The following is a 26005-nucleotide window of genomic DNA, read 5'->3' as shown; positions in this document are numbered from 1 at the left end:
TTGCCGGCGACCACTTAAGAATGAGCTAAACCATTTTAACACCGTGCCCCCAATCCCACAGTCCCGCATTGCGCATTTTGTCTCCCATTAAGGGTCATTCTGTTATGTCTCACTTCCAAGGGCACATCTTTAACCCATCCGTGCTCGTGACTGAACAGCTCCGTCACGAGCCTCGGTGGGCTGTGCTGGTGACGGAGCGGTTCCGTCACGGCACACTCACCACGCCTGCGCGGCGCTGATTTTGCACCTGCGCAGCGCGTTCTATTAAGCGGGCGGGGCCGTGACGGAACCGCTCTGTCACAAGCACAGCCCACCCGAGGCTCGTGACGGAGCGGTTCCATCATGAGTACGGGAGGGCCGCACGGCCCCCCCCTCCCCTTAGCTGACGGCGGAATAGCTGCCGTCAGCTAAGGGGTTAAAGGAGTCCTGAATGACTTTGATCTTCTCGTAAAAATACTGCTCTAGACTGTCCATCCAGTCACTAGTAGGAGTGAAAGAGTTTGTCATAGCCATAGGGGAAATGAAGTCGTTGACAACCTAAAAAAGTTCCTTACTTTTATTACCAGCCCGTTCTATTTTGGAGGTGAGGAATCTGCTCTTTTCCTCACGCACCTTAGAATAGTGAGCTTTCAGAGCCTGTTGATAACTAGCTTTTTCAGAGGGATCAAAATTTCTCTGCCATGCTCTCTCCAGACATTTACATGCACTTTTACTTTTTCTGAGCGCCTCTATAAACCAGGGAGCGGAGTTTCTACTGACCTTAGCTACCCTGGTCATCATAGGTGCTAATTCATCTAAGCGGAGTTGAAGCCAATTGTCCAGAGGCATGACATCCTTCTCTAGTACTCCACTTAAAAGAATGGGACACAGCTTTATAGCCTTCTCCAGAGCCTCAGTAGTGAAATTTGTAAAGGTCCTAAAGGTTCTCGGGCGGATACCACTTTGAAAGTGGGGGCGACAAACACCTGTTGGTATTTCAAAAGTAAGTAAAAAATGATCAGACCACATCAAGGGAAGAAGCTCCTCCATAACTAGATTTCTCGATGAGAAAACCTGATCCAAAGTATGGCATTTTTCATGGGTGGGCTGAAAGACATAAGTGACCAAATTAAAAATCGCCATCGATTCGCACAGTCTGGATGGCGCAAGTTCCTCGGCTTGATCCATATGAATATTAAAGTCACCAAGTATCATACAGTGCTTATATTTCGATGCTAACGGGGCTACGGCATGATTAATGGATTCTAAAAATGTAACAGCTGTACCTGGGAGACGATAAATCACTACGCCCGCTATTGATTGATGAGCTGACACAGTTGAAACAAAGCCTAGCCCCTCCGCTCCCTCTATCTCTGCAATGGGTAGTGGAGAGCAAGAGTACAAATCTTTATAAATAATGGCCACACCCCCACCCCTACCCCCCAGTCTATCCTTCCTTAGGATCCTATAACCTGGGATAATCGCATTAGTGATAGTAGGGTTAGATGCATTGTTTAACCAGGTTTCTGTTAGTAACATAATGTCTGGTTTTAGATCAGTTAAAAGATCAAATAACTGCAACTCATGCTTCTTTAATGATCCGATGTTAAACGAAATAGCCTTTATGGCACTCGCTTCCTCTTGAGTATTTTCCTCAAGAGCGTTATCACCCGGTATCTGTAAGGCGGCTCTGCCTTCATTCCTGTAACTGGCTGTCCAACCGCATAAATTACAGACTGGGTTTATCTCAACCATCGGCAGCGAGATATGAGGTTGACAGTATAAATTCTTTCCAATAGTTAATAACTCAGATTTGGAATACATTATACCTTGTTGAGACGCCAATACACTGTGTGTGGCATTTCCGGCGCCGGTACGCTGATGGGTGCAGATGGGCTTACCTTTGGCGCGCCGTGCCCGCTGCGCTCGCCCGCTTCGCGCTCGCGCCGCACCCCGTTTTATTTCCCCCAGGGTGTAACAACTAGACCGCATACTAACAAAGAAAGTGGTCTGAAATGGCAAAAAAAATAGGAGAGGTGTCCTAACTCAGGGTTCGATTTCCACCTCCCTCCTCAATTCCCAATGCAGATGAAATGGAACACAAATTAAAATACAAGAATGAAAATGATTTAAAAGCAATTCAGTTCAGTTTTTCCGGTGCAAAACGCAATTCTTAGCAGCAAACAAGCAAGTGAGCAACTAACTGCTCTGAAATTGGGTCGCTCGCGCCGTGTCCCGTTTTATTTCCCCCAGGGTGTAACAACTAGACTGCTGACTAACAAAGATGGCGGTCTGAAATGGCAAAAAGCAATAGGAGAGGTGTCCTAACTCAGGGTGCGATTCCCACCTCCCTCCTCAATTCCCAATGCACATTAAATAAAACACGAATTAAAATACAAGAATTAAAATGATTTAAAAGCAATTCAGTGCAGTTTTCCGGTGCAAAACGCAATTCTTATCAGCAAACAAGCAAGTGAGCAGCTAACTGCTCTTAAACTGGGTCGACAGGAAAGACTCACTGTAGAGCTGTGGCAGTGGTGTTCCTCCAACATCAGGCGTGACAAGTGGGTCTCCATGCTGCACCAGCCACAACCTCACATCACCTGCTGCGTAAACTGCCTCTGCATCGTGAATGCAATGCTGTCCCCTCCTCCATGCTGCACTGGTCCATGGTCCGCCTGACAACTGCCAAGCAGGCCCTGTCGAGCGGTCTCCCCAAGGATGTAGCAGGATGCGCACCATGCCTAGATGGTGAAGGCATGTCGTGTTCCTTCGAGCCTAGCCATAACACGTTCCGCAGAAAGTGTAAAATTGCAACCTGCAGATCACCTTGGTGAGTCCTAAGAAACTTCCTGCGTTCTCCCTCTAGAAGTGTTACCATTTCCTAATGTATTACTTATAAGCAACGTAACACATTTTGGATCGCCTTAATATACACGAGCCGGGTCACCTTCTTGAATGCCAGCTCTGTAATATGATCTGTAGAACAGCTGTAGTAAGCCTTTGCTCTCCTGGTATATACCTGCCACTCTAAGTGCAATGCTCCAATGCCTGGACATGGTCTTCCTCTTACGATACCCAAAATAAATTAACCTATAGCCAAACACCGGGACCACACCTTCAATTATGCTAGGAAGATACTTCAGCAGACTAACACTTTCACAGCAATGTATACAAGGTACAAGGAAGGGTGGATTTGCTACAATGACCTGCACATCAATTTATGTTCTCTTAATCAAATCCACTTCAACCACAATTTCAAGATCAACACATTCAGTTTTGAGTGCAATTATGGTGTTTGATGCACATCCACCTAGAGCATCCACAAAGACCTCCCGCCCAATATTAATCAAAACAAAGTCCTAATAACAAAAATATTACACCAGTGCACATCATATATAGTCACTTTTATCCTTTACACAATTTAGCACTCTTATCCCTCAACGTTCTTTGTCAGAATCAACTTTATCATTTCCTGTAGCCATGTGATGTTGATAGTTCACATTTTATTCCTTAAACAACAATGATTCACGCAGTGTATAACAACCTATAATTCAGAGGCTTATTCAACTAAAAATGTAAGCTATATTGAAAAGTACCTATTATATAGGAACATCCACGCATTTTACCAGAACATCAGTTACTCGTCATCAACTGATGATGGTCTTTAGGGGTAACTGAAGGCTTGCTGGCAGGGTTTTTAGAAATCTGGAGCAAATCTTTGAGTGAGCTTCCGAACTTACAGAGAAATGCACTGCCATTTACATTACTTAAATAGATCATATCAATTATTTTGCTGCTCATATTTATATTCAAAGGAACAACAAGGGTTTGGCTAACGCGCAGCAGGGCCACGCCACTATAAGTATCAACAAAACAATGTGCCAGTACTGCGCAATAATTTGATAGGTTTCACAAAACAATGAACAAAACAACTGTTCAGGATAGACCACTAATACAGTCCGAGTGAATCTTTCAATCAAATTGATTTTACTTTTTCATGATTTTCTAAACATGTTTCTTGAGAAATTTTTTTTTTACATTAGAAAAGATTTACATAAATCGCCTATTTACAAAGTGAGCCCTAATTTTTTGTGTAAAACTCAGGGAAGGGGAGTATCTACAGTGGATTATTTGAAAAGAGGTTGTTCAGATTTCTTAAAGGCCAACAGAAGGGGGTCATTTATACCTTAGTGGAAAAAGTGGGGCCCCTGCCTAAAAGGATGAACCCTAGCAAGGAAAGTATTTTTTGGAAAATGGAATGAGCACACCGGGTTATGTGTACTGGTAATTCATGAGTAACTTGGACATGTATTTTATAATAACTCATTTTCCACTCATAAAGATCTGATTGATGTTATTTATTCTTTATGTATCTTTGATATTTCTTCTTTGTAGTTATGTTTCTAGTTTTTCTTTTTTCTTTTTTTCTCCTTATTTTATCTTTTTTATATATATATACTTTCACTTTTTTAGTTTACAAAAGACATTTTTACATACAGAACATTTGGATAGTTTCACATAAAATCTGTATCCTTTAAAACAACATCATCTCTGTTTGAAACTTAATATAAACGCAGAATTAGTTCCTTCAACGCGTTTCGGCGGTCGCCTTCCTCAGGAAATCTGCCTTGTTCTTTGCTATAATACCCGTGGCTTATTTATAAGGACGTCGTGGCAATAGATTTATTTTTTGCAATTGTACCAGATTTAACATGGAACCGGGCCTTTGTTTCTCAAGTGTAGGTTATCCTTAACTGTACTTAGATGTATATCCGTCTTGTGTCCAAAATGACAACACTGCTTCTATTTTGTCAAATCAGGTGCTCTGGGTATAAAGGTCATTTCCTTCAAATAGTCAGAGTACTCCGTTAAGTATACTGCCTCTTTCGGTTATAGCTGGTTTTATTTTCCGGTTGCCCATAAAGATGTAAAGGTCTGCACTCAAATTAAAAGTGATATATGACCTTAAATAGAGAAAGTTGTTTACTTTTATTAGTTAGGCCAGCTTAACAGAGTTTACTTCTTGATAGCCCAGGATTTTACTTCTTTGCAATCAACCATCTGTCTGATGTTTTAACGGAAGAGGTCCTCGAGACCCGATCCAGAACCGGTAGCACATCGAGGACCTCTTCCGTTAAAACATCAGACAGATGGTTGATTGTAAAGAAGTAAAATCCTGGGCTATCAAGAAGTAAACTCTGTTAAGCTGGCCTAACTAATAAAAGTAAACAACTTTCTCTATTTAAGGTCATATATCACTTTTAATTTGAGTGCAGACCTTTACATCTTTATGAGCAACCGGAAACCAAAACCGGCTATAACCGAAAGAGGCAGTATACTTAACGGAGTACTCTGACTATTTGAAGGAAATGACCTTTATACCCAGAGCACCTGATTTGACAAAATAGAAGCAGCCTTGTCATTTTGGACACAAGACGGATATACATCTAAGTACAGTTAAGGATAACCTACACTTGAGAAACAAAGGCCCGGTTCCATGTTAAATCTGGTACAATTGCAAAAAATAAATCTATTGCCACGACGTCCTTATAAATAAGCCACGGGTATTATAGCAAAGAACAAGGCAGATTTCCTGAGGAAGGCGACCGCCGAAACGCGTTGAAGGAACTAATTCTGCGTTTATATTAAGTTTCAAACAGAGATGATGTTGTTTTAAAGGATACAGATTTTATATGAAACTATCCAAATGTTCTGTATGTAAAAATGTCTTTTGTAAACTAAAAAAGTGAAAGTATATATATATATAAAAAAGATAAAATAAGGAGAAAAAAAGAAAAAAAGAAAAACTAGAAACATAACTACAAAGAAGAAATATCAAAGATACATAAAGAATAAATAACATCAATCAGATCTTTATGAGTGGAAAATGAGTTATTATAAAATACATGTCTAAGTTACTCATGAATTACCAGTACACATAACCCGGTGTGCTCATTCCATTTTCAAAAAAAAGGTCATTTATACCTTAAACATACTCAATCATTTGTTCACACTGTTATGTTATGTTATGTTATTTGTACACTTCTATAGCGCACGGCCACTCCACTGGAGTATCCCGGCGCTTTGACGAAGACTCCCAACCGAAGATGGGGAAAAAAAAACATAACACCAAAAGGGCAAACAGACATAAAAACAGCCTCAAAGATTACGGGAAGAGCCAAGTCTTAAGGGCCTTGCGGAAAGACAGAAGACTGGAAGTCTGTCTTAAAGAGATTGGGAGATCATTCCATGCATGAGGGGCTAAGTGCCGAAAAGATCGTCCTCCTACTCTTGCCCGTTTGATAGTGGGAACACTCATTTTTGATAAGGACGAGGATCTAAGAGATCTGAGAGGGGTATACCAAGACAGTCGTTTGGAGATATATTTGGGGCCTATGCCATGCAAGGCCTTGAAAGTCGTGGTCAGTGTTTTGAATAAAATCCTTTTTGCAATTGGTAGCCAATGCAATGTGGCGAGAAGATCCGTAGCTCTGGCTTTCCTTGGAAGGCCAAAAATGGCTCGGGCTGCAGAATTCTGGGCGATTTGCAAACGCCTGACCAGACATTTGGGAAGTCCCAAAAACAGAATGTTTGCATAATCCAGCCTGGAGCAAATCAGTGCCTGGATAATAATTTGTCTGTGCTGGATAGAGACTAGGGGGAGAAATTTGCGAAGCATCCGCAGGATGCCAAAACATTTCCCAGTGAGAGATGAAATATGTGGTCCGAAAGATAGCTTGTTGTCAATCACCACTCCCAGATTTTTGGTTTTCGCAGACGAGCTAGTGGGAGGAGACATGTCTTTCGGCCACCAGGTTTTCCAATCGGGTTCAGATGTACAGCCAAAGAAGAGCAACTCCGACTTGTCGGCGTTGCACTTCAGCCCATGGCATCCAAACCACTCAAAAATAGCACTCAAACATCCGTTGACCTGGACACCATCAAACTGACCATCCCTGTTACTTACAAAGAGGAGCTGGGTGTCGTCAGCATAGCTGACAATCCGGGCGCCAAAAGACTCCGCCGTCACCGCCAGGGGGGCCATAAAGATGTTAAACAGGAGGGGGCTTAAGATGGAACCTTGCGGGACCCCCACTTCAAGCGGTGACATTACAGCAGAGAAAGGTGGCGCCCAGATTGTCTGCCGGCGGTCGGCTAGGAAGGACTTGAGCCAGTTCCACACCGTTCCCCGCAGACCAAAGTCCCAAAGTCTGGAGAGAAGAAGTGCGTGGGGAACGGTGTCGAACGCCGCCGACAGATCCAGCATAATCAATACCACTTTTTTACCAGCATCCAACTCCTCCCTGATGGCATCTGTGACTTCAAGGAGCGCGGTCTCCGTGCTAAAATTTGCACGGAAGCCGGATTGAGTGCCATGCAACAGACCCCTTTCTTCGATAAAATTGGAAATGGATCTGTGAGCAAACCTTTCTGTCACTTTCGCCAGAGCAGGGAGTAAGGAGATGGGTCTGTAGTTTGCATGAACTGCAGGGTCGAGCGCCGTTTTTTTTATAAGTGGTAAGATCATGGCACTCTTCCAAGCTTTGGGAACTATCCCGGAAGAGAGTGACAGATTCAAGATGGGGTTTATCAAGTCATTAAGAACAGGTGCCATGTTTGCTAGACACTTGGCAGGGCAAGGATCCTGTGGAGATCCAGATTTGAGACTTGTCAGAATAGCAAGAGAACTCTCTAGATCTAATGGGGGAAAATTGGACAGAAAGGGGCCATGATCTGGTAGGGGACATCCCAGACTTGTCGTATGCTGCTGGAAAGTGGCCTGGAGGGAAGATTGAATAGAGGTAATTTTCTGTACAAAATAGACAGCTAATTCCTTCAACCAAGTTTCGGAGTGAACATGGGTCGGAGTGTAAGCAGAGGGAGAGGTGAAGTCTTTAACCACCCTAAAAATTTCCTTGCTAGAATGCTCCGCTTCATTGATTCTGGATTCCAGATAGGACTTTTTACCTTCCCAAATTAATTTATGGTAGGCCCGAGTCTGCGTCTTAAAATGTAATCTCTCAGAAAGATCGTAGGATCGCCTCCATGCTCTTTCTGCTTTCTTGAGATCTTGTCGTGCTTTTTTCAGGTGAGGGGTAAACCAAGGAGCAGATGTTCTCTTGTCTGCAGAAGTATGTTTCTTTGCTGGAATCAAGCTCTCTAGACGGTCTGTAAACCAATTATGGAAGAGATCGATGTACTCCTCTACATTGTTAGAGGTGGGACACGGGAGGCTAGTTAAAACATTTGATAGCATCTCTCTGGTAAGAAGATGGAAAGGTTTGGAGAGAGGCTTTAGCGACCCTCCTGGTTGGGACCGTGATGGAGCCATGACAGAGATGGAAAAAGTGATGAGAAAATGATCTGACCACAGAACTGGCATGGGAGGGTCGACACGGATAGGAACGGTGGAAAAAATCTGGTCAAGCGTGTGGCCTTTATTATGAGACGGTCCTGCCACATAAGGAGATAGGCCAAACACGGAAGTAATATCTAGCAGTTTTAAAGTGTCCGGATCTGAACTATTATCCATATGGATATTTAAGTCACCTAATAAAATGCAGTGATTAGACCTAAGGCATGGTATTGATAGGGCTGCCTGTAATTCTTCCAAAAACAGCCCCACCGATCCTGGTGATCTGTAGACCAGGATACCAGTACAGGCCTGGGAAGATGAAAGCTGGAGAGTAAAGCCTAATGCTTCGCAGCCCTGTATATTATCTACTGAAAACGTATGGCATACAATGTTCTTCTTAACTATAATAGCCACTCCACCACCTCTACCGGATGACCTATCTTTCCTATAAATGTTATAGGCAGAAGGTACGGCATTGGCCAAATCAGGAGAGGATGAATCGGACAGCCAAGTTTCCGTAAGGAACAGACAGGATATGTTGGAATCCTGTAACATATTCCAAATGTCTAAAGAGTGGCCGGGTAGGGATCTGGTGTTCAATAATAAGCAGTTATGCTGAAAGGGTGGGCTGACCTGTATGAAAGATTTCCGATCAGGAAGGCGCCAGCCACAAGTACTACAGCCTTTCCTCAGAGCCCGCCCTCCCGGAAAAACATGATGGCAGCGACTACACGGGGGGCGTAGGGAGCGAAGCTGGGGGCTGGAATACGTAAGTGTACGGCGACACATAGTGTCACTAGCACAAAGAGCGAAAATAAGCGTAAGCCGTCCGGCCCCGTCCGCCTCCGTGCCGCGGACTGGCGCAGACTGGCTACTCTTTGGCGCCTCTTCGGCGCGTATTCGGCGCTACCGCTGCGCGTCACCGCTGCGCTAGTCCGTGGGGAGTCTTATAGATTAGGTGAGGGTGGAGACTAGTCCGCCGACCTCTCCAAAATGGCTGGCCCGGAATGGAACAGCCAGAAAACCAGGAAGTGATTTCGCTCCAAAGCTCCCTCCACAACAAACAGCACAGAAGCTGTGGTGGACCGGGGAAAGCGAGCAAACTTCAGGTATGGACAGACTGAAGTTTTTAAAGCACAGAATTACACATAAAGCACACAATTAATCACACTCGAAATTATTTGATTTAAAATTCTAAAAAGCTCAATTAAAAAGCTGGAAGCTATTTGTAGCAATTCTGGTGCAAGTTAGCGCTAGTAAGGGTGTAGCGCTAGCGCTGCAATCTTCGTTTTGTTAGTGATTGCGCGCGAGAGACTCCCGCCCTCAAGTAGTCAGGGCGAGGGGGAGACTAGTCCGCCGACCTCTCCAAAATGGCTGGCCCGGAATGGAACAGCCAGAAAACCAGGAAGTGATTTCGCTCCAAAGCTCCCTCCACAACAAACAGCACAGAAGCTGTGGTGGACCGGGGAAAGCGAGCAAACTTCAGGTATGGACAGACTGAAGTTTTTAAAGCACAGAATTACACATAAAGCACACAATTAATCACACTCGAAATTATTTGATTTAAAATTCTAAAAAGCTCAATTAAAAAGCTGGAAGCTATTTGTAGCAATTCTGGTGCAAGTTAGCGCTAGTAAGGGTGTAGCGCTAGCGCTGCAATCTTCGTTTTGTTAGTGATTGCGCGCGAGAGACTCCCGCCCTCAAGTAGTCAGGGCGAGGGGGACACTTTCATACAAATCTTCCAAACAACCATTCGCACAAAAAAAAGGTTGCAATTAAATAGAAAAATAAATAAAAGTAACAGATTGGCCTCAATAAAAAAAGGTCTTTTGTTTATTGAGGCCAATCTGTTACTTTTATTTATTTTTTTGATATATAAGAGTAAAATACAAAAAGAAGCCAGATGGCCGTTGTTTTGTCATTTCGTTTTTTTTGTATATTAAACATATAAGTTGCCAAACAGTACCCCACCCTTTCAAAATAAATTCAGAACTAAAACTTCTAGGTGAGATACTCTTCACATTTTTCTATTTAATTTCAACCTCTTTTTTTGTGCGAATGGTTGTTTGGAATAGGCCATTTATATAATTCTTTTCTATTGTAAAAGAAAAATTCTCAAGAAACATGTTTAGAAAATCATGAAAAATTAAAATCAATTTGATTGAAAGATTCATTCGGACTGTATTAGTAGTCTATACAGAAAAGTTGTTTTGTTCATTGTTTTGTGAAACCTATCAAATTATTGCGCAGTACTGGCACATTGTTTTGTTGATACATATTTATATTCAGACACACAACTTTATAAAATACTTTCGGTACCTGAGGTACTCGGACCTTACTGTTTTTGTCCGGCTTATACATTCCTTGAAGTCTTCTAGCTCCAAAGCGCACTCCTTCAGGGCACTGGTCTGTCCGATGCTGTGTGCACACTCCACCCTCCCCTTGTTGAAGGCATGGCATAAGGCCAGCCGTTTGTAAGGCTCCTGCGAGCTCTGCAGGAGGAGCCACTTGTCTGCGTCGATTCCTAGCTTACTTTGGATGTCAAAGAAAGGCATGTCTAAGGAGAGAAGGATAAAGGGGTCGTCAGACACCAGGAACATGCGTGGCTTGGAAACCTAAACGGGTTGCAGAGATTTACTGAGATGCACTTTAGGACAAGAAGTTGTGCATGTAGGGTTGCGCTTTTCTGAGTGTAAAACTGCACACGTTTTGCACTTACTATTTTACCATGGCAGAACAGTTAACACAATGATGACCTTCTGTATAAACACATGAAACTAGCATTGGCCACGCGGACGTAAAAGTAACGCCGCATCGCCGCGAAATGAAACAATAAAAAAAAGCGAGTTGTGCACACGTCGCACGCGACATGAAAAAAGTGCTGTGCACGTCGCACGATTGTGCGCATAAAAGCAAGCTGGTGGCCGGCCTGGGTAAGTAGCACTTTTAAATCCCCTACTAAATTTCTTGCAAGAGCAGCACATGCGCTGTCCCGAGCAAGACCTAAAAATCCAAATGATGCATTGAGGGCTTGGGGAATTTTTAACATACGCCCAATGAGGGCGCTAACTGTAGCCCAGATTTCTACCACAGATATCCATTTCGGAGAGGAACTTTCATAGTTTGACAATGTTCAGTTGATGGCTGCGAGCCCGTTGGTTTGGTAGCGTGGGAGGAGAGTTGAGGTTTAATTCATGTATAGATTATCGTCTCTAAGATTACTAGGTCAGTAGTCTATGAGCACAAACAAGGGTGGGAAGGCAAGAGGAGACCGAGCGGAACCCGATCCATCACCCCAGGAAATGCCATTCAGCGCTAGCAAAATCGATGGCTTTGAATAAATACAACATTCGGGTTATGGCGTCACATATTAAACTTTATACTATCCATTCCTACATAAAATGCAGACACAATACTTTGTCTGCCGCCAGGAAATTCACCTTCTCGTACAACAATTTGCAAAACTTTAAGAGATGGTGGGGCACAGTACTATCCACTCGATACCCTCGAGGCGGGTTGCTGATTTGGGTGGCTCCTAGGTAACCTTTTATGCTCACCCAAGGCGGGCAGACTGCTAGCTGGTTGCCGTGATCGGCACATAGGGGCTATACATACTGGTGGAGGGAACATAATATTTACCAAAGAGGGCATCAACGCACTTTCAAAGACTACTAGAGTGTTTTATACTCTACCCCGGAAACGTTATCTAGATGGGATGTTACTGCCCCGACTCATCAGACTACAGGGTCTTGAACTCAAGGAACCTGCCTTTCTGAAAGCAGTCAAAGCAGTGGTCAATAGCCAGATGTAAGACAATGGGCAACAGTGGCTTGCCAGTCGAATGTTATGGGACAAACTCCACACACCTAGCACAAAGGTCACTGGCATTATTATTATGAGGAACTTACAATGCATGCAGCTACCCCGCAGGGTGTCCCGGCGCAAGATAGAGGCAGCTGGCTGAAGCCGTAGCTGGCAGCTAGAAAAGCTACGTCTATAGATACTTGCGGAATGCAAATAAGGAGTGACAGTTTAGAAGAGAAGCCAGGAGTGAGTTGACGAGTTTCTGGCCCAGGTAGGTGAACGAGCGTCCTTTCATGTGGGCAAGATGACACCTGGGTGTAGCGAACAGTGAGAGGCTGGATGATCTCAGCTGATGAGTAGGCATATAGGGCGTCACCAGACCTTGAATGTATAAGGGGGCCAAACCATGTTGGCCCTGAACATATAGCACAAAGACTTGAAATCAGTACACAGTACAAAGGAGACAACCGAAAGAAGTATAGAGGCATGGAATGGATAGCTAGAAAAGATAGAGGCCGAAAGAGCCATTTGTTCCCCCCGAACTGCCAAGATTCTAACAGAGGCAATTTGCAGCTCAGTCATTTGTGCTAACAATACAGATGAGTATCTATATTAGATCCCATAGGTCTTTTTGAAGAGGCGGGTAAGGACTCTTTCTGGTCAGAATAATACCCCACCACAGAAGGAATCATGATTCTACGGTACCTGGACAGTTTGTATATGTAAATAGTAGTGCTGTTCGACTAGGGCTTTTTATCCTGTCCCACTATATCCTAATATTCTTGAAAATGTACAGGGCCTAATCCTCCACGACGTTTGCGTGATATAGTGATAGCTGGAATGAGGCCATTGGCTAGTGTTGTGTATATATATATATATATATATATACAGCTACAATTTTCTGTTGAAAATTAAGAAAAGTCGAATGTTAAAAGAAAAATCAAACATTTAATAGTAGCTTGTACTCTAAATCTCTGTCCACCAGATGTAAAGTAATTAGAGAGCAATGCGCTCACTACATATTGTGAAGTTGTTTTACTTCATGGCAACTATACAAGTCTCAATTACTTTAAAATTACCATACCAATTTGAATCGCTTTTTTCACGCACCTTTGTTGAGCCTTGATAAAGTCCTTTATGGAATTGAATGCGCTGGCTGTCGAATCTGGCTGCATTTGATTTTATCTGGTCTCTTGGACTCATGCCAGGTGGAAAATTGTTATTTAAGTCTGTTGAGTTTAAACTAATTTGTACTACTGCCATGTTGCACTGCAATAAGCAGGGCGGTGGGGTTTTTTGTCCTGTGCCATGAATCTGTGTATCAGGGCATTTCTCTGGTCGTGTATCACTTGAAGGGATCGCTAAATGTCACGGCAAACAAACTCCAATGCTGCTGCTGAGCAGATCACGAATAGCAACTGCATAAGGTGGTGGTGCAAGACGTCTTTCAGCAGTATGGAGAACTCAGGCTCAATCTTTTCGCCAGTACTGAGAACGAGTTTTGTCAACAATTTTGCGCACTGGTGCTCCCATGATATGCCTAAAGTGGAGCTCGGGATTTCTGTATGCCTTTTTGCCCCTGCTTCTCTTATGGCTCAAGTTCTGAAACCAAGAAGGACCGACCCAGTCCAAGTCATCTTAGTGGCTTCGGGCGAGTTTGGTTCTCAGAACTACTGGGCATGAGCATCTGTTCATCAATCAGTCTGTCCTCTAATCAAGTAAGCCACTTTGGGAGTATCTTCTGTCGTACCAGCAGGGCAGGGTCTTACTCCTGGGTCTGTGCAACCTGCACCACCATGCGTGAAACTTGAACTGCAGTAGTGTATTTCATTTGATCTCCCTCCCAATTTTGCTGATTTTAACTTGCCAGGTGGTCTCCCTTCCACCTAGTCAGTGTACGCCAGGCACTGGGATAAGTTTGTGTGTAGCTAGGCGTGGCAACCACCACATGATACCCATTACATGCCAAACTGTCAGATATTTTGTTGCTTGTTTTATTTTTGACACAGCAAGGATTTGCTCTGGGCACTCTGGGCACTGTTAAAGTCTATTGGCTTTTTCTATTTTTTTTTTTTACTGTTACTAGATCAGCCTTCTTTGTTCAACTCACCTACTGTGATGAGTTTCCGAAAGGTTTTATATTCGTGCCGAAGCTCTTAGTGATGTCACAGTGGGACTTGAATCTGGTTCTTACTTTGTGCATTGCTTCTGTGCCTGTGCCTGTGCACTCCTTTTGTGCCCATGCAGTTTCCCACTATGAGTTTTGATCCTAAAACGTTCCTTTGGTCACAATAATTTCCGCTGGTCATGTAAGGGAGTACCAGGCACTTTCAGTCCAGCTTCCTTATACAACCCTTTTTCCAGACAAACTGGTTTTGAGGACTTGAGCAGCATTCCTAACAAAAGTAGTTCCGCCTTTCATGTCAGTCAGGCTATCATCCCTCTAACCTTCTTTGCTCCGCCTCTCACCTTAAGCGAGGAGGGAAATATTTAATTGCTTGTATTCTAAGAGAGCACTCATTTGCTACATTGCTCCTACCAGAAACTATCTAATGGGCAGTCAGCTCTTTTTTGGCTTCTCTGAAACTAAAAAAGGCAAGGCAGTGCAGAACTAACCCATCTCTAGATGCATAGTCCTCCGCATTAAAATCTTTTGCACACAAGCTAAGAAGCAGCCCCCGAAGGGGTGTGGGAACATTCTGCTCAAGCAAAGGCTAACACTTTTGCTTTGGCATGCAGAGTGCCTGTCATGTGTCATGCTGCTACGCCAGCCTCAGTGCACACATTCACGAAGCACTATTGCCTTGACATTCAGGTCCTTCTGGAAGGCTGTTTCACCTGATCAGTCTTCCTGGACTTTTTGATCTGAGTCATTCCACTATTCCGTCACCTTGGGAGGTACTGTTTTGGTACCTATTCACTAGGTGAAACTTTTTCTTGTGGGTACTCCTATCTAACTGCCCATTCCTCAACACCGTCCCACCTCCCCGTTCGGAGAAATGGGCTGTTTTTCGTTCTAAAACGGCCCTAATTCAGAGATCTGCAAACTGGCCATACCAGTATGCTGATGGACTCGGTGTCTGTGGGAGCGGACAGGCCTACTAAAGAAACTGACATCAGTACAAATGATTGGCACCTATATGAGGCTCCGTTTGTCACTTCCAGAGTAGAACGACATCAACGTGGAGCCACATTATTCCACCTACTGGCCTGTAGGGATACTGCTTTTGAGTTTTCTAGATACAGTCTGACACTGTGGAATATGCACAGGGTGAAGAATCCGCAGTTGAAGTATCCTCCTGAAGAAGCGATACCCAAGGTAAGTAATTTGTTTTTAGCACATACGCTTCCAAGTAAGTAAAGATAGTGTTCATGAGAGTAAGGTTATTGTCAAATGGGTGCTTGAGATCTATATGTATTCTATCGACGATACCTCCAAGCTTTAAATCTAGCACTTTGTAAATACAACTCTGTAGAGCCAGACTGACTCAAGAATGGCCAACGGTGCTTATTAATATCATAGCTTTGATGATGGAGCAATACCTGCGACCCACAGAGTGGCTGAGGGATCCTACATGATGACCTGAAGATGAGGTGTTTTAGCTCATAGCAACTCGCACACAACAGGGTGTGTTCATTCACATTCTTAACAGTGGTGCCCACAATACACCTATGGCTTAAAGACCCCTCAGTGCTCATTGCTAATGCTGTTTGCTTTTGCTACATTATGATCATAACTGTAACAATATGATGTGTTTCTGCATTGTGATAGTATATTTTTAGGTCTTGTATTTATATAATGTGCTCACCCTTAAGCCTTGTGGTTTCCAATGTGGATATTTATGGGCAGAAATAGAAATTCCCATGAGTTTCTTTCACATAATGCATCAGTAATCATGGGGCACTTTCTCACAATAGTCCTGTGAAACAGCACAAATGCAACATATTTAGCCCTTGCTGGCAAAGAAGTGCATCTTTGAATCCAAGGGGAGCACATTGGTCCTCTGCAGAGGACACTAGCTTAGTTCTCTCAGACCAAGCCTGCTCTTGGCACAGGGCAGCCTGTGTACCAGAGAGGTGTGTAATATCATGCTGCACCTCTCCTGATGGCAGATATTTGTGGTTGTTAATTTTACTTAGCAAAGACTTGGTATTAAGGGAAAATATATAATACAGTTCGCATGCATTAATGTCGTGCACGTCATACTTTTTGCTGTGTATTGGTGTGTATCTCTGATCTAAATCGGTCTGCATGGCTGTTGTATCTCTGTTCCATGAAACCTGTTTAAAGTTTATTTTCATATTTGAGAGCTCCCATATGTGTTTCTGTATACAAAACAGTGCTGCACAAAAACAATGTTTTAAACCTTGTGCTTTTATTACAGGTGATTTTAAGCATTTTGGTTCCTCCCACTATTCTGATGTTGGAGTATAAAACCAAAGCAGAAATGTCCCACATTCCTCAGTCTCAAGACGCTCATCAAATGTCAATGGATGATAGTGAGAATAACTTCCAAGGCCCTGCTGAAGACATTCCAATGGTAAAGAACGATTTCAACAATTATAATTGTTCACCTAAACTATTGCGGTGTTGTGTGTGCGTGTGTGCATGTGTTATGTAAATATATATGTTTGTGGCATGTGTAGCTGCAAGTACACATGCTGTGCATACTCCTTCCATCTAGTGTTGGGCTGGACGTGTGCAACTTGTTTTTGTTTGAAGAAGTCTTTTCGAGTCACAAGGTGTGGTGACTCCATCTATTGTAGACAAATGCGCATGGGGATCTTCTCCATAGTCAGATTGTTTTTGCGGAGGCCGCCCGAAGGCGGCTCAAGGGCCGGCGCCATAACGGACGCCAGAGCCCCGGAAGGATTCGGTTCTAGCTGCCGGTAAGCGCCCCGAAGCAGAAGAAGCACGTCCGTTGCGACAAAACTCTCACCAGGAAGGCGCCTTGTCGCCTGGCCAATGGGGGGCCAGGTGAGGTTCGAAACTCCCCCAATTTCAGCAACCGCCCGTTAAGGGCGGGAAAATCGTGGGGGGATTATAAGACGCCGCTCCCCATACTGCAGCTCCTCACTACATCGCGGAGCTGGGGAGCGGAGCAGAAGGTTTTTTTGAGTATGGAGACTGCAATCCTAATCGGCGCCCCTAACAGAACTAAGGCGGGAAAGCGAAGCCAGAGTGGGTTTACTTCGGCCTCGGGAGAAAAATCAGTCCTGATAACAGCAGAAGGGAGGCACGTCCGCTCCTCCAGCTCCGGACCAGCAGCGGTGTGTATCCCGGCCGCACCTCGTCTGTACCCAGTGGAGTGGGGCAAGGCACTGTGCCAGATCTGACCTTGGGGTGCCGCTCGGCCAGCGACCCGATATCCGTCGGAGTCATCCGTGGCGGCAGGACTCTGGGAGGGAGCGCGGAGGGCCTCCGAGGCCCACAGCCCCTTACCGGATAGGTGCTCACCAGCCATTCCTTGGCGACGCGACTGTCTGGCGAAGCTGTAAAAAAGGGCAACCCCGCAGGAGCGTGCTGAGCCCACCGGATGTCCCAAGGTTTAGGGATGCCTGCAGTGACGACAACGAACAGAGGCAACGGGAGCGGAGGTATGCGGCAGAGAGGACAGCGATGCAGCCAGGGGCCAGCACACAGTAGCTTACGGTGCGGTTTCGTGCTGTTCCCCCGCTCCACGTGATGCATCGGTGTCCGGTTCCACCAGCATCCCAGGGATGAGTTTCCGCCACCGTGAGCGAACAGCAACCTATATGGCAAGGGTAAGGTTTTTTCCTTTAAAAATTAAAAGGGTTAACAAAGCGGTGGCGCATAGTGGGTTAAAAGCCCGGGGTGGATAACCTGCAGGCCGGGAACGAGGGCACAACACAAGGCAGTGTGCTTCGGGCCATCGATAGGGGCCAGCATGTTTCCGGGATAGCGTTGGAATGTAACCCGTGTACGACTTCTTGACGACCGGTTCGGGCCCCCGTCGGGGCCATCTATTGGGCAGCACCAGGGTATACTGGAGTTTATGTGCACATTTTCTAAAAAAAAACCCGCTATTGTTAAGGTCCTGGTACCAGCAGTCAGTGGGCCTTCTGGGCGGACTGCCTAACTATAAATATGAGGGTAAGCCATGGGAGCGTTTAAAAAAACCAAAAAAACATTTCTTACCGAGCTATGCACTCAGGGCTTCTGCCAGGATCTAGCGTGGCCCTGCTTGATAGCTAGTGATTCTGGGCAAGTCTCTCAATCACAAAATAAATAAATAAATAAATAAATTTCAGTATCGTTGGGCCTTGCTAGCGCCATATATCTTAAGTATTACTTCTGGCTATGGGTAAGGGTTGCTTGCTGCAGGCGGCACATTGATGTGGTAACAAGGAGTCACTACGGTGGTGATACGTGCAAAGTCAGGGTTTTTCAATGTTAATTTTCCCGAGAAATGAGGAAATGATAATAGGCGCAGCTGAGCGTGCCTGCAAACTTTTATTAAACACAATTTTTTATTGAGTTCCATTTTGTGAATATGCATACACACTCAGTAAGTGAACGAGTACATGGAATTGTAACATCTCGGTACAGCTTGACAAACAGGTATGGCTGTCTCTGTCCCCGCAGGGCCATCAGAACAAGAGGCGAAACTCAGGTTTTCTTCATAAGTGAACCACAGAACATAATGGTGGCAAAAAAGAGAAATCCCACACTGAAAGGCGTGCCTGCAAGCTTAAGTAGATAGACCAAAAATAAATAACTAAATAAAAGGATGGTTTGCGAGCACCCCGGAAGGAATCACACTTCACTGGAGTGTGGATTATGAGCTCTCCGTACTCGAGATCTGGAGATCTGTCTGAGAAAGTAACGTTTAGCCCCATATTTAGTGGCACCTACTAAAGCTCACTGGTACAGTTCAACCCTCGCAGTAATTTGTAACTTGGTGGTGTGCATGGCGGGTTCACGAAGGCGATCTGATAGAGGTGGCGGCACTCTTCCCAAAAAGAGGGCTCTTGCTGTATGGGGCTCCCTTGTCGGTTAATGAGTTATTAAAGGGACGTGCTAACCTTGCCGCTGTCTGTTCCCTGCCGCGGTTCTCCAGGAGCCAGTGGAGTTCAAAGACCGACAGTTGCGGTTTTTAGCAGCTACCACAGGCGAGACTCAGTTTAAAACAAACAGTGAAATGAGCACACGCAACATTGGGGCCCCTGCAAGCAAACAATTCATACCACCGGTAGGAGATATCGCTAGAAAGCACCAGATGCTGCACAGAAACTACGTGGTTTACAAGCCCGGGCTAACGAAAAGCAAGGCATTAAGTTCAGATGGAGAATAGCGGCGAAAATGGGGCACCAGGCTCTCAGCAGGAATGCTCCAGCAGTCGGTGGAGTCAGGCAGATCAGGTTATGCCGCTATGAAATCCGTACCACCGGGTCAAAGTGCTGGCTTGAGCTATGACTACTTTTGCCTACGTCAAACCTTGGAGTCAACATATATACGCAGAAACCAGATTGATCGTAAAGTAATGCTGGGTGGCTAGTAAAGGGGGTCAGACGAGCCCACTGATAGTATGCTCTAAGGGGTCGCATACCTGGGTATGCCTCCCACAAATACACAATGTTTGTTATTCTCCTATGGAAAGTCGATGCTGAATTGGGCGGGGTATTGCGCGTAGCCTGGGATGCTGAGAGTGAGAGATTGTGTAATAGTTTTTTGTATGTCGAGAGTAAGCCTGTAGAGAGCGCATCGTTTAATTTCACTTCGGGGAACCACCCTCTATGGCTGCACTCACACCCCTGCTGCCTTGAGGCACCGGGCCTGTTCCTTACCGGCATTCAAACAGTGGCAGAGAAAATATATAGACATATGATGAAGGAGCACAGTTTAACCGTTTGTTGCCGAGGATATGCTCAGTCGTCAGGTGTACGAGTTTATCCTAGTGTACACGGGGTAAGCGAACGTAGACACAGAAGCCGGCAGGCCCATAATGTATCTTCACATCGGGGCCCAGAGTGATAAAAATAAATAAATAAATAGATAGATAATAGGGTGTTGGCAGTGCTAGAGCACCACGGCCTGGCGAAATACGGCAGTCTGGGCATCATGCTTGCAGTCCGAGGTGGGGGGCTCCGTGGAGAGATGAGCTGCATGTGCAAAGCGCTATCAAAAGCTCTGATATTGCGCCCCCCCCCCCCCCCCTGTTAAGAAAGAAAGAAAAAAAAAAAGAAAGGAGATACGCCTATAAGAGAGCGGAAGAACGAACTGTCATGGTGATTCACGATTCTACGATATGCAAAGGAGGTATGACAAGCAAACGATTTATAACCAAAAAATGAGGGATGACAAATGATTTATGACAATGTAAAGCAAATGATTTATGACGTCCAAATAATGGCTGTTCACGACACAAATGATTTATTAGTACATAAGTGATTTATGACCCATGATGTACGATCCTCTGATCTGCAATATGTGATGACAGACAAATGATGTATGACCGACAGAATGATTTATGACAAAGGATGTATGACAAGCGACACTGATGATTTATGACCCTTAATTTAGGGCTGTCATGGCATAAATGATTTGACACACGGATGATGTGTGACCCATGATTTATGATAAGACATGATAATGATTTATGACCCTAGCCACGAAAAGTTATGCCCAGGGGTCAGAAAAAAGGAGTCTGTATGTATTGGTAATAAAACTGCGGCCAACAACGACCACAACAAACTACAACTCGTGTTGGCTGTGTTTTTGGTAATACATCTGTTAGGAAGTTGGCAGGACATCCAAGAGGCCCTGTGCAAGAGTCATTCTCCGCCATCTGGTTCAAACTTATCTACGGGAGCTCTGGTTTGATGCCATGCGTTTTCACCAAGACTTCAGCACTTTCACTCGTTGGTCCAAACAATCCCGCTGTTAGTCTGTCTCTACCATTGGCCGTTGCTTCGAGTCCGTCTCTCGGTCAATGAATTTCCACTTCGGGGCTCTGCTCCTCACAATTGCCATCACTTGGGCAGCTGAGAATGTTCACGTGATGGAAAGTTCTTTTTTTCGGTACTGCCCAACTTACCAAGCCAAGTTCCCAGGGACGGATTTGCATGGTCTGTAACTTGTGCCTGTCTCCGGATCACTGAGAAGAGTACTATGTGGCCTGTCTTGCGTACCGCAACTAAAGGCTCAATAGCTCAGCGCAGAGGAGAGGAAGATGCCCTGGACATTTTTGGTGAAGAGGAGGGAGAAGACCTGCAGTAGCCTAGTGAGTCTGGTGCAGAATTCGTAGAGGAGTTCTAGTCGGAGAATGCTGACTTGGAGTCCAATGTTGAGACTGAAAGGCCAGAGCACTGCAATAAGTACCACTATCTCCCATCCCACTAGCCTCGGGCTAACGTGCCTCATCTGATGGCTCTGGGCTACCACTGCCTCAGGGCCATGATTGGCACCCGACTACCAAACCAGACCCAACTCACTTGATAAATTTGGTGCCAAAGTTCGCTTTGATGCCTGACCCCTTGATGTTGACTGCCACTTCGGCACCGGATCTGAAGTCGCCCTTTCGGCCACACTCTGAGTGGATATCTTCAGAGCCAAGATCCACCTCGGGGCATTCTGGGTGGCAACCTTTTTTGGCTCCATCACAGTTGTTGTCAAAGGAAAATGCCATCCTGCAATGGCTTCTGGAATGCTTCGACTCCGGGCTGCAGAGGATTTATATACAACCGGGCACAGGCCGGATCATGGCTAAGCCTGTCCAGACCCCCAATGATTCTGTCTCTAACAAGAGGACTTACTTTCGAGGAGGCCCTCAACCTTCCTTGGGAGCTGACACTAAAAAAGCCTCAGCATCACACCAAAGGCACTTCTAAATTAGTGCCTGGTCCTTCCAAGACTCCCCCTCTTCCTAATCCTTCGAATACTTCATCCTCATTCTCTTCCTGCACCACCTCCACCTCCTGCTCTGTCCCCACACACACATTCCGCCAAGGGATCTTACCATTCAGGGGATGTGGATAGTCCAGGAACGCCCTACATCTCATATCACCGCCATATGGTCCCCTGGCTCCTGACCCTTTTGATGACAACCAGATAGCTTCCCGAGCTGACACTGAACCAGATGTGTACCCGACCAAACCACCTCAACCCGACGACACGACCATGAAGTGCTACACAGAGCAGCAGCTTTTCATAAAGTTGAACTGCATGTTCAACCTTCGGAGGATGATTTCCTTCTAGAAAACCTGTCCTCCACTCAAAGGTCCCTCCAATACCTACCCATGTGGAAGGGCATGGTAAAACCTGCCGGTAAAAATATTCAAGGAGCCCGTGAAAGCCAGATTCACTATGCCCCAGGTTAAGAAGAAGTTTGAAACTTTTCCTTCTGACTCCACCTGTCCCCCATATTCTAGGTCAATTAAACCTTGATTCACTGGTAGTTCTCACAGCCAGGAAGAGAGCTACACCTCCCGCCAAACCCCACACCCACCAAAATGCCCTGCAGATCGGGACAGCAAGAAAATCGATGCGACTGGCAAGCATGTTGAACAGACTGGCACTCAGTGGTTTATCACTAAATCTATTGGCTTGCTCACTCGGTATGATCGAGGCCATGGGATCAAAAGTAGGATCTTATCCAACATCTCTCAAAACAATACCGCAAATGGTGCCTGGAGTTTGTGGTGGAGGGGAAGATAATCTCCAGCACCAATATTCGCTGTTCTGTGGATGCCACAGATGCGCGCGGCAATAATTCTAGCCGCCTCCTCATGTGACATGCATGGCTACTTGTCTCCAGTTTAGAACAAGCATTAGGAATGCATTAGGGTTTGGGTTTGTTTGAGTTAGAGATAATGGCATTGTAAATGGCAATGTGTTTTAGGCATGTGTTTTGGAGTGGAAACGTGGTGTGTGTTGGAGATATGTGTGTTGGATTGGAATGTTATCAATGTTGGCATGCTGCACCTTAACGCAATATCTATAAAAGGTAAAGTGCAGCATAGTGCGATAGGTACAATATTAATTGGTGGATGCGGCAGTGAAAGCTGTTGGTGTGTGTGTTTGGTGGAAGCGTGTAGTGGTGGCTTGAGGTGTGTTTGACTGGTGGTAGCGTGCAGTAAGAGCTGTTAGTGAGTGTGGCTGTCAAGCGTACAGAGCTGGATGGTAATGCATGTGGTTGGTGAAAGGGTGCACTGACAGCTGTTGATGATTGTGCCAATTGAAAGAGTGACTGGTGCACTGTCAGCTGTTGGTGTGTGTGTTTAGTGAAAGTTGCACTGACATTGTTTGTTGTGTGCGTGAGTGTTTTGCGGCACTGATGCATGGTCGTGCTTGTTTTTGGTGAAAGTGTACATTGATGGATGTTGGTGTTTGTGCCTGGTGAAAGCATTCATTGACGGCTGGGGGTGTGTTGTTATGTGTGTTGTTTTCTGTGTAGTGGTGAGTGTGTGGTGGTGAGTCTGTGGGGGTGAGCCTGGGCGGTGAGTGTGTGGTGGTGAGTGTGTTGTGGTGAGTGGTGACGAGTGTGTGGTGTTGAGAGAGTGAGGTGTGTGGTTTATGTGTGTGTTGTGTGTGTGGTGTATGTGTGTGTGGTGTGTGTGGTGTTTTCTGCACACTCACACACTGCCCCTACACATTCACACACTGCTCACCCGCACACTCCCAATGTCACCCTGCATAGTCACACACTGTTTATCCTGCACACTCATTCTACACACTAACACAATGTGCACCCTGCACCCTTACTCACTGTCTCTGCAGTCACTCTGCACTCACTGTCACTTTACACTCACTCTGCACTCAGTCACTCTGAATCTGCACTCTGAACCTGCACTATGCACTCACAAATGCACTCTTCACTCACACTCTGCACTCTGAATCTGCACTCTGCACTCACAAATGCACTCTTCACTCTGAATCTGCACTCTGCACTCACAAATGCACTCTTCACTCACACTCTGCACTCACAAATGCACTCTTCACTCACACTCTTCACTCACACTCTTCACTCACACTCTTCACTCACACTCTTCACTCACACTCTTCGCTCACACTCTTCGCTCACACTCTTCGCTCACACTCTTCGCTCACACTCTTCGCTCACACTCTTCGCTCACACTCTTCGCTCACACTCTTCGCTCACACTCTTCGCTCACACTCTTCGCTCACACTCTTCGCTCACACTCTTCACTCACACTCTTCACTCACACTCTTCACTCACACTCTTCACTCACACTCTTCACTCACACTCTTCACTCACACTCTTCACTCACACTCTTCACTCACACTCTTCACTCACACTCTTCACTCACACTCTTCACTCACACTCTTCACTCACACTCTTCACTCTGAATCTGCACTCTGAATCTGCACTCTGAATCTACACTCTGAATCTGCACTCTGCACTCTGCACTCTGCACTCTGCACTCTGCACTCTGCACTCTGCACTCTGCACTCTGCACTCTGCACTCTGCACTCTGCACTCTGCACTCTGCGCACTCTGCACTCTGCACTCTGCACTCTGCACTCTGCACTCTGCACTCTGCACTCTGCACTCTGAATCTGCACTCACCAATCTGCACTCACCAATCTGCACTCTGAATCTGCACTCTGAATCTGTCTGCTCTCTGCACTCTGAATCAGCACAGACCTGTGTTTCCACAGTTCCCAGTAAGCTGACTCGGTTGGTTAATGCACCTACGGCAGAGGGGGCTGATTGGGTAACACGCATGCGCAATAGCGTATTTTGTTGGTTCACTATTGTCACTTTTGTAACGCACCGTTTGCTACCTCTTGTATTTTATTGGCTCACGATTGTCATTCTTGCTTCATTTAATGTAGCGTTTGCTTTTGTATTTTGTGCACTTGTAATGTTCTCATGTATTAGTTCTGTTTCTATTGTGAAGCGCTCTGACACCTTCGGGTAAAGTCAGCGCTATATAAAAACGCATAAATAAATAAATAAGTCCTCGGTAAGTAACCTAGCTGGGTCGGTTCGTGCTCCTCCTGCAGAGGGCTCCATGCACAGGCTCCAGTCCTACATATAGTTTGTGGTGTTAACGCGCCTGCTGCTCTGATGGTGCTCTCTGTCTGCGTCTGGTTGAAGTCTGCAGTTACCTTGAGTTCGAGTGAGCGAGATAGCTCAGCGGTTGATGCCCCTGCTGCTGAGATCTCTCTGTACCCTGGAGAGCACTGTGTGCACGTCCTCGAAGGCCCACGACTAGCCTTCACGCAGCAAAGAAAAACAAAATCGCGATAAGCCTGGCATCTGCCTTCAATTACCGGCACCTCTGACAGCTGCTAATTGAAAATTTAAGGCATCCTCCTGGCCGGGGAGACAGCATGCGCGCACTTATAGCTCAAGAAAACTACAGACTCGTGAATGCGCGAACGGACCCTGACATCTGGTAATTGGGAATTTATGGCATCTCAGGCGCGTTCAAGCACGGAATATGCAGGAACTAGACAGAGCAACATTCCTAGGGCCTATTGCGTGAAGCCTTACAAAAACACAGCTGTGAGAGGACCAATTCCCATGCAGATGGCACAGAACACCACGAAAATGCTCGCGCACTGAGTAATTTTAACTTCACTATTCTGAGCCCCTTAACAATACGGCTCAAAACTCCGCCCACTTCTGACGAAGTGGCGCAGGCCTCGCCCTAAAAAACGGAGGTACAACATCTCCTTAATGTACACTTAACTGCAAGCATATTTTCGGGCCACTGGTCAATGAGATGCTCAAAAAAAGAAAGTAACTGACAAGGCTAAAGCCATGGGCACACTACAGACACCTAGTGCTCGAGGCTCCTCTTGCTACTTCCAGTACTGTGTGGTTTCTACAGGGATGAGTATAAAGGGAACAATGGTAGAGGTAAAAGAGC

The 26005-nt window shown here is 45.4% G+C and overlaps 1 protein-coding gene across 1 annotated transcript in view; it reads left to right on the top strand.

Annotated features, from left to right (window-relative positions):
* LOC147733678 (transient receptor potential cation channel subfamily M member 7-like) overlaps positions 1-26005 on the top strand; it is a 1990815-nt gene that overhangs the window by 912703 nt on the left and 1052107 nt on the right. The window contains exon 18 of the mRNA XM_086958252.1: positions 16528-16683. Within this exon, the coding sequence (XP_086814378.1) occupies positions 16528-16683 (156 nt within the window). The remainder of the gene's footprint in view (positions 1-16527; positions 16684-26005) is intronic.

Source organism: Lissotriton vulgaris, chromosome 2_1 (genome assembly GCF_964263255.1).
Source record: "Lissotriton vulgaris chromosome 2_1, aLisVul1.2, whole genome shotgun sequence".
In the NCBI taxonomy this organism is placed as follows: domain Eukaryota; kingdom Metazoa; phylum Chordata; class Amphibia; order Caudata; family Salamandridae; genus Lissotriton; species Lissotriton vulgaris.
Note: the sequence above shows the minus strand (reverse complement) of the source record. Positions and strands in the feature narration are given on the sequence as shown.